At 48.6% G+C, this 12,327-nt stretch overlaps 1 protein-coding gene across 1 annotated transcript; it reads right to left on the bottom strand.

The window, feature by feature from the left end:
* Nucleotides 1-429: 429 nt before the first annotated feature.
* LOC129326913 (putative methyltransferase-like protein 7A) lies at nt 430-4,703 on the bottom strand. Its single transcript, XM_054975237.1, has 2 exons — nt 3,892-4,703; nt 430-1,056 (listed from the first exon to the last, which is right to left on the bottom strand). Exons 1-2 carry the CDS (start codon nt 4,393-4,395, stop codon nt 820-822), a joined length of 741 nt encoding a protein of 246 aa, XP_054831212.1. The 5' UTR covers nt 4,396-4,703; the 3' UTR covers nt 430-819.
* Between the last annotated feature and the right edge of the window lie 7,624 nt (nt 4,704-12,327).

Below are 12,327 nucleotides of genomic sequence, written 5' to 3'. Positions count from 1 at the left end.
ACAAAGAAAGAAAAGAAAAAGATGAATTTTGTTTTCCTTTGTCTTTTCTTTACACTCAGTTGTTTTTAAAGGGAATCTTGCTTCCTTTCTGCAGGGTAGATGGTTGGCTGCATTTCCTTTTTCGTGACTTCATTTTGATTCCCATTGATGTTGTTATGCCCAATGCGTGCAGCATGTTGTTTCCAGATTCTTGATCTGCAGCTTGGTAGAACTTGCTACATTGTGAGTGTTTGTAGGTTTTGTGGCCTTAGAATACATTCATGTTTACTTGGAAGCAATCCTTCAGTAAAATGAATGGGGCTATTTAACTGCCAGGTTACAGTGCTTAAGAATGCAGAGGGACTTACATTCTGAAAAATGTGTATAGTGTCAGACTATGGAATCCCTGTTATCTAGAGTCCGTCTCCCCCCTTCTGCAAGAAGCTAAAGTTTCTTGATTCCAAAAGGTTTATTGAAAGACAGCATTCAAGATACAAGTGTCCATATTTCAAGGCCTAAACGGAACTTGACTGAACAGAGGCTTTGTTGAGAATGAGATACAAAACGAAACCTGTGATACATCAAACCCTTCATTCCCAGCCTCCCCCCATAGTTCTGTATGATGAGAACGTGGACGTGGGAAGGCTCGGGCCGTCAAGGTCTCTGGCTGAAGAGACAGATAAGAGGTATTCTCTCCCATGGAAAATGCGGTCAAAACAACGTCTGGACCTGGAGGGAGAAAAAGGCTAAACAACTACAGATTAAACATGGTGTAACTCTGGTTAAGAAACTGCACATTATATCAGATCCAGACATAAAGAATTGTTTTTACACTGAGAGTTATTTCACAGCATAACCAAGTATATGTGGTTGAACGAGTGTCTGGCACAAAGGGGCTTGTATGTGCCGAAGCTTTATTTCAGAGAAGTTTTCCTTTTCAATCGCAACCCAGGTCTCTCTCATTGGCGAGCAGCCATCAAATATAAGTTTCCATGTTGGAGACCAGACTTGCTGCCAGAGGTAGGTCCAGCTTGAACGATCAGCAGCGACATGTTCCAGGAAAATATAAGCTCCACCCTGAGGAAAGCAATGGAATGTTTCAACCAAATAATGCCAAATCCAGGATATCCTGTGCATTATATAATTGTTTGGTGTGCTTTAAAATTATGCTTATGAGGCACTTCTGTTCCCCCAAGTTTTCTTCTAACACCAAAAGTTCAAGATTAGACAACATCTACTAACTTCTCCCATATGTTGGTTGCCTATCTCTAGTAAACATCCTCTGGCCGTTGGCTGAGCTCCTGGAATGTTCACAAAGTGAAGGGGTAGGACAGTTATGAAATGTGCTTGCAGTTAAGGTAGTAATTGTGAGAGAAACAGTCTGCTGATCTCTGAAGGGTAAAAAAATATCTTGCACAGAGCCTAGAGGCAAGAGGGATTATGCACATGAAGCAGAAAGGCGAGGGGCATTAAAGCCAGAACAGTGTTGCCTAGAGAAAGGTGTTGGGGCAGAAGCAGGGCTTTTTTCAGCTGGAATGTGGTGGAACAGAGTTCTGGCACCTCTCAAAAATGGTCACATGGCTGATGGCCCCGCCCACCGATCTCCAGACAGAGGGGAGTTTAGATTGCCCTCCCCGCCGCTCGGTGGAACCCTTGTTCCAGATGACCCAAAGTGACATCATTGTGTGGTCCTGTGCTGGCAACCCACTGTGTTCCACCACCTCTTTTCCTAGAAAAAAAAGCCCTGGGCAGAAGTAAGGAACAAAGGTACATATTACCAGAGGTAGCAAAAAAAAGTAAAAAGAGTCAGGACGTTTTTGCTGCCTTTGGTACTACAAACCTCTGCTCTTGGTTTTTCGCTTCTTCTTTTGGCAGAAGAAAGGCGTCAGGGGGGCTGCTGTGGCCAACCATGCTCCCGCATAGTGGCACACGCAGAAGACTCTTGTTAATTCGAGGAGCTAGTGCAGTCTGCCACAGTTCCTCCATCCCGTGCCCAGATGGCTCTGCAGACCAGGCCTGAACATTCTTTAGCTAGGAGAAAGGACGACTGAGGGGTGACATGATAGAGGTTTACAAGATTATGCATGGGATAGAGAAAGTAGAGAGAGAAGTATTTTTCTCTCTTTCTCACAATACAAGAACTCGTGGGCACTCATTGAAAGTACCGAGCAGTCGGGTTAGAACGGATAAAAGGAAGTACTTCTTCACCCAAAGAGTGATTAACACATGGAACTCACTGCCACAGGAGGCGGTGGCAGCTTCAAGCATAGACAGCTTCAAGAGGGGATTGGATCAACTTAGGGAGCAGAGGTCCATCAGTGGCTATTAGCCACAAGGTATAGATGGAACTCTCTGTCTAGGACAGTGATGCTCTGTGTTCTTGGTGTTTGGGGGGGGCAATCAGTGGGAGGGCTTCTAGTAGAGATGGGCATGATTCCCAAAAAATTAACAATCCGGCTGATCGTGGATCAGTGCCGGCGACGATCCCGAATTAACAATCCACACCGATCATCTCCAGTTCCCGATCCGTGGATTGTGGATCGTGGAGGCCAAAGGGGGGGCACGCTGCTATTCCCAGCTATGTGGGAAGGTGGGTGGTGGTGGTGGTGGTGTTAGAGAAACGCTCCTCTGCTGAACTGCAGGCAGCACTGCGATCAGTCAGAAGCAGGGGTCCACCCATTGTAGTCTCCAGGGGTTCATGACAGGAGTATCGGGACATAAGTATACTCTATGTCTATTCTCTGCTTTGTACATTTTTCCTTCTTAGAAATTACTGGGGGGATTTAATCAATCTGCTTCAATCAATCTGCATCAAACACTTACGTGCTTGTTGTCAGCAAATCCAAAAGAACTGTTTGCCCCTTGGCAAAACACGCCCCCCTGCCCCGCCGCCCAAACTTCCTCTGGGTCTCCACCACTCCTATACAAAAATTAATATGGAACCAAATCACATGATTTGCTCTTAGTGTGAAGTTGGATAATAATTGGTTATGTCCATGTGCACCATACATCCCCACACCACGTTCCATTTCTCACATTTGTATCCCACGCTTCCTCTACGGGACTTGGGGTAACATATACTTTTTATCACTATAACCACTAGGAAGTAGATTAGGCTAAGTGAGAGTGACTGTTGCAAGGTCACACCTTCGTTCCTATAAAAAAAAAGGGCTGCTGAATTTATATCTGCTCATCAGATATAACTTGGGCCTCCATTACTGTCCTTCTCCCACCCCTTTAGCAGATCTATAAAGAGGCAGGTGTCCGGTCTGGTGTACTGGTTAGAATGTTGGACTAGGATCTGGAGAACCCAGATTCAAATTCCTACTGTGCCATGGAAGTTTGCTGGGTGACCTTGGGCCAATCACACACTTTCAGCCTAACCCACCCCGGCAGGGTTATTATGATGATAAAATGGTGGAGAGGAAACAATGTAAGCAGCTTCGGGTCCCCACTAGGGAGAAAGGTGGGATATAATTGAAGTAAATAAATACAAATAAATTAACCACAATTTAGAAACCAAATTGTGGTTTGAGCATCAAAAATACAGGCAAATCAGGATAAATAAAACAGCTGCTGTTTTATTTTTTCCCACCTACTCAGTATTCAGATTTCTATACTGCAGAGACTTCTGGAGGCAGATCTCCAGTGGCAACTATGGCTTGCCAGTTCAGACAATGTACCAAACTGTAGTTTGCAAATTCATTTCAGTCCATGGCTTCTGATTCTGATTTACGGGCCAATCACAAACCATGGTTTATTGATTCAAACATTGTCAGAACATGGGTAGACCATTTTAGCAGTGATTTGATATAAATTGAAGTTATGTTTAAAAAAAAAAGCTGGCAAGGCACATCAAAATCTACACACGGCCTTTTATGCTGCCTGACATGTCTTTCTTCAAATACTTACCGACTTGAGCACTCTGCAGACTTCTTTCAAAACACCTTCTACGTTCTTCACACTGCACAGGACCGTAGTAGAAACAACAACATCCACAGAGGCATCGGCTACCTGACTCAAGTCCTCTCCTGAGGCCACAATGAACTGGTCGAATTGGAGATGCTGATTCCGGGCCATGCTTTTAGTTAGACTCTGCCGAAAGTGGGGGTTAGGGTCTGTACAGATGACTCTGCAATTGGGCGGAAAGAACTGGAAGTTGGTGCCGGTCCCACAGCCTATCTCCAGCACGGTCAGTTTCCCTGAACGATCTGCAAATTCCATCATGTTACGGAACAACTCCTGTTTCTGTCTTGACATTCTCCAATTGTAGATGACAGTAATCTTCTCCAAGAAAAAAGGAAAGAAAAACTTTTTGCAGAAGGGCTCCCATAGTCCCAAGTAGGATAGCACATACACCGGCAGGGCGAGCAACTGGAGGCAGAGTGTGAGAAACAAAACCATAACTTCTGCCATTCTTAATCAGACGTAGAATCAGTAGCTTTCGTTTTTGTTTCCTTGAAGTTTATGTCAAAGAATAGAAGCTGCTGAAACAATTTTGAAGTTCCTAGTCCTTCAAAAAGTTAAGTACTCACATTTGTTTTATTCGTTGCTTCCAATAAGGAGCCCAGGCAAAGTAGTAATGAAATACTACGCTCCAGTTTCACAGTGTCCCAGTTATGTAAACTGCCTGATCCTTTGAAAACAGGCTAGGCTGTTGGCATCTGAATGGAAGAATGGTACCGTGGGAGGGAGTGTAACTCCTTCCTCTCTGCTTTCCAGCTCAGTTTGGTGTAGTGGCTAAGAGGCGGCAGGACTCTGATCTGGAGAAGTCCTCCGCTTGAAGCCAGCTGGGTGACCCTGGGTCAGTCACAGTTCTCTCAGAGCTCTCTCAGCCCTACCCACCTCACAGGGTGATTGCCATGTGGAAATAATAGCACACATTGTAAACTGCTCTGAGTGTGGCAGTAAATTGTCCTGAAGGGCAGCATGTTGTTGTTAAAGTGGCTCTACTGAAACTAATATATTTTTCCACATGTACCTTCCCAAAATGAACAACAAAGGGTGGTTGTATCTGAATGGGAGAAGGGTACAGTGGGGGAGGGTGTCTTAACTCTTTCGGTTGTTTTACTGCTCAAAATTGCCCTACTCAAGTCGATTTTTTTCACATGTACCTTCCCTCCTCCTTACGGGACAACATCGTCTAGGTTTTCAGGTTGATGTCCCTTTGTTTTCAGCCCAGAACTTCCAGCTGGCAGGACTAAGTTACTCCTATTCTGAGGACCGTTCAGAGGTTGCTTATTTGTTTCCTGGTCCAATTGAAAGTTCTGGTGCTCACTCTTAAAGCCCTTAATGACCAGCGGCTCACGTGCCTGAAGGATTCCCTGCCTGTTCCTGTACAGCAGTTTTACTTTTCTCTCAGGGCTCCAGGTTAGGAAATTCTTGGAGAATTTGGGGTGGAGCCTGGGGAATGCAGGGGGTTTGGGGAGATCTCAGCTGTGTGCAATGCCATACAATCTCCCTTCCAAGGCAGCCATTTTATCCAGGCGAACTGATCTCTGTTACCAGGAGATCAGTTGTCAATCTGACTGATCTTTAGCCACCACCTGGAGGTTAGTCACCTTATGTTCCCTGCAAGTTAGTACACTCCTTTATCTAAGGCACGTTCTGTAATGGGGGATGCCTTTTTCTGTGGCTGTCCTGTGCTTACAGAACACATGGGGTGGGGGCGGCGGCAGCGGCTTCTATCTATCCTCCTGGCTTTTTGACAAGGCTATAAAACAGAACTATTCCACAGAGCATTTGAGTACATCTTGGCCTGGGGCCATTCTCAGCATATCTCAACATATTCTCTCATCCCTCACAGAGCTGCACCATATACAGCTCACAATGTGCTTTGTTATGCTTCACCGATAAGACAAAAAGGCTGACTGCAGCATGTTTGCCCAGTTGTCTGTGACGGTCTCAGAATATTGTAACTTTTACTATTGCCTTAATTGTTCTTGCTCTCTTCTGGGACGTCCGGAAAAACTTCTCAATAAAGGACTCGCCTCCAGTTGGAGGGTCAGACTTGCATCCGGACTTCATCTCCTGTTGGCTCTTCGCTACAGTTTCCCAACTGTTGGCTGGAGGTTTTGTGGTCCTGGGCCTGGACTTCAAACTCCATGAGTACCTCCTGAGCTTCTAATCCAGTTTCTGGGCGTCCCCTCTTAGCTTGTCCTCTCCCCCAGCCAGCCCGTGGTGATGGAATTGGATGGGCTGGTGGTGGCTGGGAGGTTTGCGCCCAGCGAGGACATTGTGCGGCAAAATGCCCGCTACTACTGCATTGTAGGCAAAGCCCCTGTCTCCATCACGCCTCTCTGGCCCCTCTCACTGCAGGGGAGTCCCGTCCTCCTCCTGGAGCTGGAGGGGCTTGCCGCGATCCTGTGGCTTGCTGTTGCTCTACCAGACGGACTACTTGGGTGCGGTTTTCCACTTCACACGCCAGTTGAATCCATCCCAGGAGCGTTGGGGAATCATCCTGCATTAGTGCCCAGTCTAGAAGTTTAGGATTCATACCATTACGGAACAGTTCCACTTTCACTCCCTCCTCATAATGTGGGCACTTGGCAGCCAGCTGGCGGAATTTGGCGGCATAGTCTCACACGGATTGGGATCCTTGCTGTATGGTTCAGAGTTCGGTGTGAGCCCTCTCGCCTTCCAGCGGGTCCTCATACTGGGCTCTCAGCACCGCTATGAAGGCTTGCAAACTTCCCAGCTCTGGGGCCCCCATATAATAGAGCGTTACATACCACTCTGCTGCTATGCCTTCCAGGCGGGCCGCCAGATGCATTATTAGACTTTCTTCATTTGGGAAGAGGTGGCCCCAATGATTGAAGAATTGCAAGGCTTGCACCTCAAAGAAACCCAACTTACGTGGGGTTCCTCCTGGCTTTTTGACAAGGCTATAAAACAGAACTATTCCACAGAGCATTTGAGGTGGTCTGAGCCTGGGCCTAAGGAGAATATCCTGCAAGGGAAGCTGCGACGGATCCCCCCAGCCTTATCTGGCTGACACCCTTCGATGCCACCCCTTGTGAATGATTCTGCTAGCTTAGGACGGTTCTGATTTGGGATCTCACAGCTCCTGTCACCACTTGTGAAGTATTCACTGGTCGAGGGACCCTTCTGACAGGGAATAGAAATAGGGACCACTTACACTCCGGCTCAGTAGGTGTGTTGTAGACCTCTCCTCATGAGGCTAGAACTCAGGCTGGAAGCGGGTTCACTCTCTGGACAGAATGGAACCCTCCTCAGCTCTCACAGACACAAACTCGAACTAGAATGTCACTTCGTTGCACCAGCACCTCCTCAAACGCTGCCACTTAGTCTGACAGGCTGAGGGCTGGTTCCCCTCAGGGTGTATAAGATAGGCAGGAATGATCAAACCTGACTCAGATGGTTAACAGAACAAATTAACTTTACTGAAACACATTTTATTTTCCTCCTGCACAGCCTTAAACGGTTAAACGTTCCAGATACCTCATTAACTAGTCCTCCTGAGAGAACTCTCTAAACACATCTGCCTTCTCTGGTTGCTAGCCCTCCACTTTCTTTTTCAGAGTCTCCCTTAACTGCCCAAACTCCCAACTAACTATTCTAAACGGTCTTAACTGCTCTTCACTGCCACTCTCTCTCAACATTCTATTCAGGACCTGTCACTCAAACAGGGCCTGTCCGTCACAGAAGCATAGATTGGTGCTTCAGGGAGCAAACCTAAGTGCAGGGCTTTTTTTCAGGCGCGGAGGGCCATCTCAACTCCCCTCTGTCTGGAGATCAGGGGCCGGGGCCACCACCCATGTGACCATTTTCTCACTGAGTTCCACCACCGCTTTCCCCAGAAAAAAAAGCCCTGCCTAAGTGTAACCTCTTTTGTATGGGTTCTATGGGGCTAATTTAGGAAGCAAACTTTCACACAAATGTAAGTTCAGAATTTTTTTTCACCAGCCCTTTTAACAATTAGAACAATACAATTATTTTTTTTTCTTTTCTTTACTCAAACTCATAAAAACTAGTTAAGGCAGCGGCAAAAAATGCTTACTGCAACCTCACTCTAGCCTGGAAGATGGGTTCTTACATTGACACGGCTGACCTGGCCGCTTGGATCCATGCTACGGTAACATCAAGGCCTGACTATTGTAATGCTCTATACGTAGGTCTCCCGTCTAAGTTAACTAGGAGGCTCCAATTGGTGCAAAATGCTGCAGCTCGACTGTTATCAGGAGCAAGCAGGAGCATGAACATCACTCCCATCCTACAGTCGCTTCATTGGCTACCCATCAGCGACCATGCTCAGTTCAAGGTATTATTACATACAAAGCTCTTCATGGCTTTGGTCTGGCATACCTACGGGACCACCTCCCTCCCTATGTTCCTCCACGACAGCTTCGCTCATCTGAACAGGGTCTCCTGCAGGTGCCAGGCTGCACACAGGCAAAGTCAGCAGCAGCCCATACTCGGGCTTTCTCTGTGGTGGCCCCTACCCTGTGGAATGACCTGCCTGAGGAAGTCAGAAGAGCCCCCACTCCCCTGGTCTTTCATAAACGATGCAAAACCAAACTATTCAAAAATGCTTTTTACTCAAATGAGAGGGCTGTATTGTAGGGAAGATGCTTTGCTAATGAGTTAGAGACCACAGACTTCATCACTATATTGCCTTACATATTATCTGCTGCTTTAAATATGTCCTCTTATGTACCACCAGTGCTCCATGTTGTCTACTGTCAGTCCTAGAATTGGTTATGTTCTGCTTCAGTATTTTTCTACTCTGTATTGGATTCTTGCTAATACTATGTCTTTTAAACTTGTATCTATTTACCCTATGACATTGTTTATGGAAATGTCCTTGATACTGTATGGAAATGTCCTTGATACTGATGGTTCTAATCTCATACTGTGTAATCCACCTTGAGTCTCAGAGCCAAACTACAAGTGACGTCTTACACAGGTTGGACACTAGTCGGCTTCCCTCAAGTTTTGATGGGAAATGTAGGCATCCTGGTCTTGCAGCTGTAATGGAGAGCCAAGCTGTAAAACCAGGGTGCCTACATTTCCCATCAAAACTTGAGGGAAGCTGACAAGTGTCCAACCTGTGTAAGGCGTCGCTTGTAGTTTGGATCTCAGTGAAAAGGCAGACTATAACTAACATAAATAAATAAAAATAAAATAAGTGCAACAAAACCAGAAACTTTCACCCAACCCTGTCTTTGAAACTGCTCAAGGTCAGCAAGTTCAACTTGTTAGATCCCACCAAGCAATAAGAGTCCTTTGCCACAATCCTTCCCATTATGAAGCAGCGGGAACTCAGGCTTCTGCTCTCTTCTTGGGGAATTTACAGCCCTTATTCAAGGTGATAAGAGCATGCCAAGTGTTATCAGGCACCCAGCCGCCAGCCCTTTCCTCAGCTGCCCAGATCCAGATATTTCTCTGCTCAAGGGGGTTCCATAAGCAGGCCTACTAGAAGCAAGACCAATTTTATTCAGTCTGGAATACTCACAGGAAAATGCTTTTGAGGTTGTAGCTTCAATGTGGTTTTAATGTATTTTATATTTGTTGCTTAATTTTTCAAAAACCCAACTCTGAGTTGGTTGGGAAGCCGGGCATACAGGGCTTTTTTTCAACAGGAATGTGGTGGAATGGAGTTCTGGAACCCCTTGAAAATGGTCACATGACCAATGGCCCCGCCCCCTGATCTCCAGACAGAGGGGAGTTGAGATTGCCCTCTGTGCTGGGCCTGGACTTCAAACTCCATGAGTACCTCCTGAGCTTCTAATCCAGTTTCTGGGCGTCCTCTCTTAGCTTGTCCTCTCCCCCAGCCAGCCCGTGGTGATGGAATTGGATGGGCTGGTGGTGGCTGGGAGGTTTGCGCCCAGCGAGGACATTGTGCGGCAAAATGCCCGCTACTACTGCATTGTAGGCAAAGCCCCTGTCTCCATCACGCCTCTCTGGCCCCTCTCACTGCAGGGGCGTCCCGTCCTCCTCCTGGAGCTGGAGGGGCTTGCCGCGATCCTGTGGCTTGCTGTTGCTCTACCAGACGGACTACTTGGGTGCGGTTTTCCACTTCACACGCCAGTTGAATCCATCCCAGGAGCGTTGGGGAATCATCCTGCATTAGTGCCCAGTCTAGAAGTTTAGGATTCATACCATTACGGAACAGTTCCACTTTCACTCCCTCCTCATAATGTGGGCACTTGGCAGCCAGCTGGCGGAATTTGGCAGCATAGTCTCACACGGATTGGGATCCTTGCTGTATGGTTCAGAGTTCGGTGTGAGCCCTCTCGCCTTCCAGCGGGTCCTCATACTGGGCTCTCAGCACCGTTATGAAGGCTTGCAAACTTCCCAGCTCTGGGGCCCCCATATCATAGAGCGTTACATACCACTCTGCTGCTATGCCTTCCAGGCGGGCCGCCAGATGCATTATTCGACTTTCTTCATTTGGGAAGAGGTGGCCCCAATGATTGAAGAATTGCAAGGCAGCATTAGGACCTTGCAGCCCTGACGCTCCCGTACCATCTCCCGCAGCCCCGTTCGTATCTTCCGTAGGCCCCTGTACCATCAGTCCTATAAGATAGGCGGCCTGTGGTAACTCTTCTCGCATCGCTTCCATCTGCACCTCCAAGGCTCGATAGCAGTCTTCCTCCGGGCCGCTTGGAACCGTTTTAGCATCCCATCCAGTTTGGGAGGTTTGCTGGAGCAAACTTTCCTCCCAGGCTTGCTGACGGCGATCGGCCCTCTCCACCTCCTCCTCAGAAAACCCGGTGCTCCCACATTGGGGATCCACTGCAGTGGAAGTCCCAGAGGCGGACGAGCCCGGCATCTCTGAGGCACTGGCTACCCAGCCCTTGACAATGCCAGTCACTGCGAGCATTCCGTATTGCAGCACCTGGGCTTGGTCCTGCAAGGTGCTCCAACACTCCTCTCCCGCCGGGACTCCCGCATCACTCTCCCAGGTTCCGACCTAACCTACGTCGGCATAATCCCAGCTCATTAGCTCCGTCTGGGGCGCAGTCCAATCCTGGAGACTACCAGTCTCCCCATGCGGTACACACTCCACTAAACAACCCGCAGCTTCATCCCAGCGATACTGGGGAAGGGTGCTGATTCTTGCAGCGCCCACGGAGAAAGTGGGCATCCGGTCGGTCTCCCAACCCGGGCCTTCGGTTGTCTCCAGGTCGTCCAACAGAAGTCTTCATTCTCAACGAGGCTTTCGTTCAGACAAGGGCCTTTGAGCCGTTGGATTATGGACACCTGTATCCTGAGCATAGTCTTTCAATAAACCTTTTGGAATCAAGAAACTTTGTGCTTCTTGCAGAAGGGGGGAGATGAACTCGTGATAACTGGGATTCCATAGTCTGACAGTCCCGAAAAGGCTCTCTTTGAAAGTTAGCCCGTAAGTTAGAGGGCAAGCCTCCGAGACTAGTTCGGCAGTTCCTATTCCTTGCATGAGTGAGGGAAGAAGAAAATCCTTGGGGTGGGGGGTGGGTCCCAAGAAGCCCTGCGCTCCTTGGTGGGAATGCAAGAGCTGGGCGAGAGGCGAACCACTCCGGAGACAGGCAGTTCCTTCTCAGTTGGGAGCCTTGCTTCCAAACGGGTTCCGGCCTCCCAAGGAACTCTTTCGCTTCTCCGATTCCCCAAGGGGATACAGGAAAGGGGCCTCCACTGGAGTGCCTCCACCAGCCATGAGCCAAATTCCAACGGGCAGTTGTTTTGACAGGAAGGCAACCCAGGGCGTTTCCTGACCCCCCCTTTCCTTTCAGACTCTGCAGCGCCAGTCCGAGGAGGCTGTGCTGGAAATGGTGCAGGGGCTGTATAGGGGGCTGCCCACTGTTCTGCATCTAGTGGGACTACTTGACATAAGTGTGTGGGAGAAGAGGGGATGGAGCAAACAGGGAAGAGAGGCTCCCCGGGGACCGGGAAAAACAGTCCCAGAATGCGTGCAGGGGATTTCTCTGCAGAGGAGCAAAGTCTTGGGTGGGCACAGCTGTGGGCACAGAGCTCAGGGCCTGACTCAGAAGCGTTGCTTCTCTCCACAGTATCTGTCCTACTGGATGCAGAGAAGTCGGGCAGGGGTGAGAGCCAACACCCTCTTCCTATACAGCAGCCTGCTCTCCTACGCCTGCCGCCTCCTCGCCTTTCACGTAAGTGTCCCCACTCCACCCCACTCTGCCTGGGTTTTGAAGGGAGGGCCGGGAGGCTTGGTCTCATTTGCCAAGCACCTTGCCTACGTGAGAGCTGCCTTGTCTTGGCTCTCAGCCCATGCTCCTGCCCAGCCCCTTGAGAATCCTCCCAGGAGAGGCTTGGCTGCCCTCTGCTTGCCTGCAGCACAGAATCCGAAGAGGAGCCATTCTGCTGTGTTTGAAGTGGGGGCAG

The sequence above is a fragment of the Eublepharis macularius genome, chromosome 4 (assembly GCF_028583425.1).
Source record: "Eublepharis macularius isolate TG4126 chromosome 4, MPM_Emac_v1.0, whole genome shotgun sequence".
NCBI lineage: Eukaryota > Metazoa > Chordata > Lepidosauria > Squamata > Eublepharidae > Eublepharis > Eublepharis macularius.
Note: the sequence above shows the minus strand (reverse complement) of the source record. Positions and strands in the feature narration are given on the sequence as shown.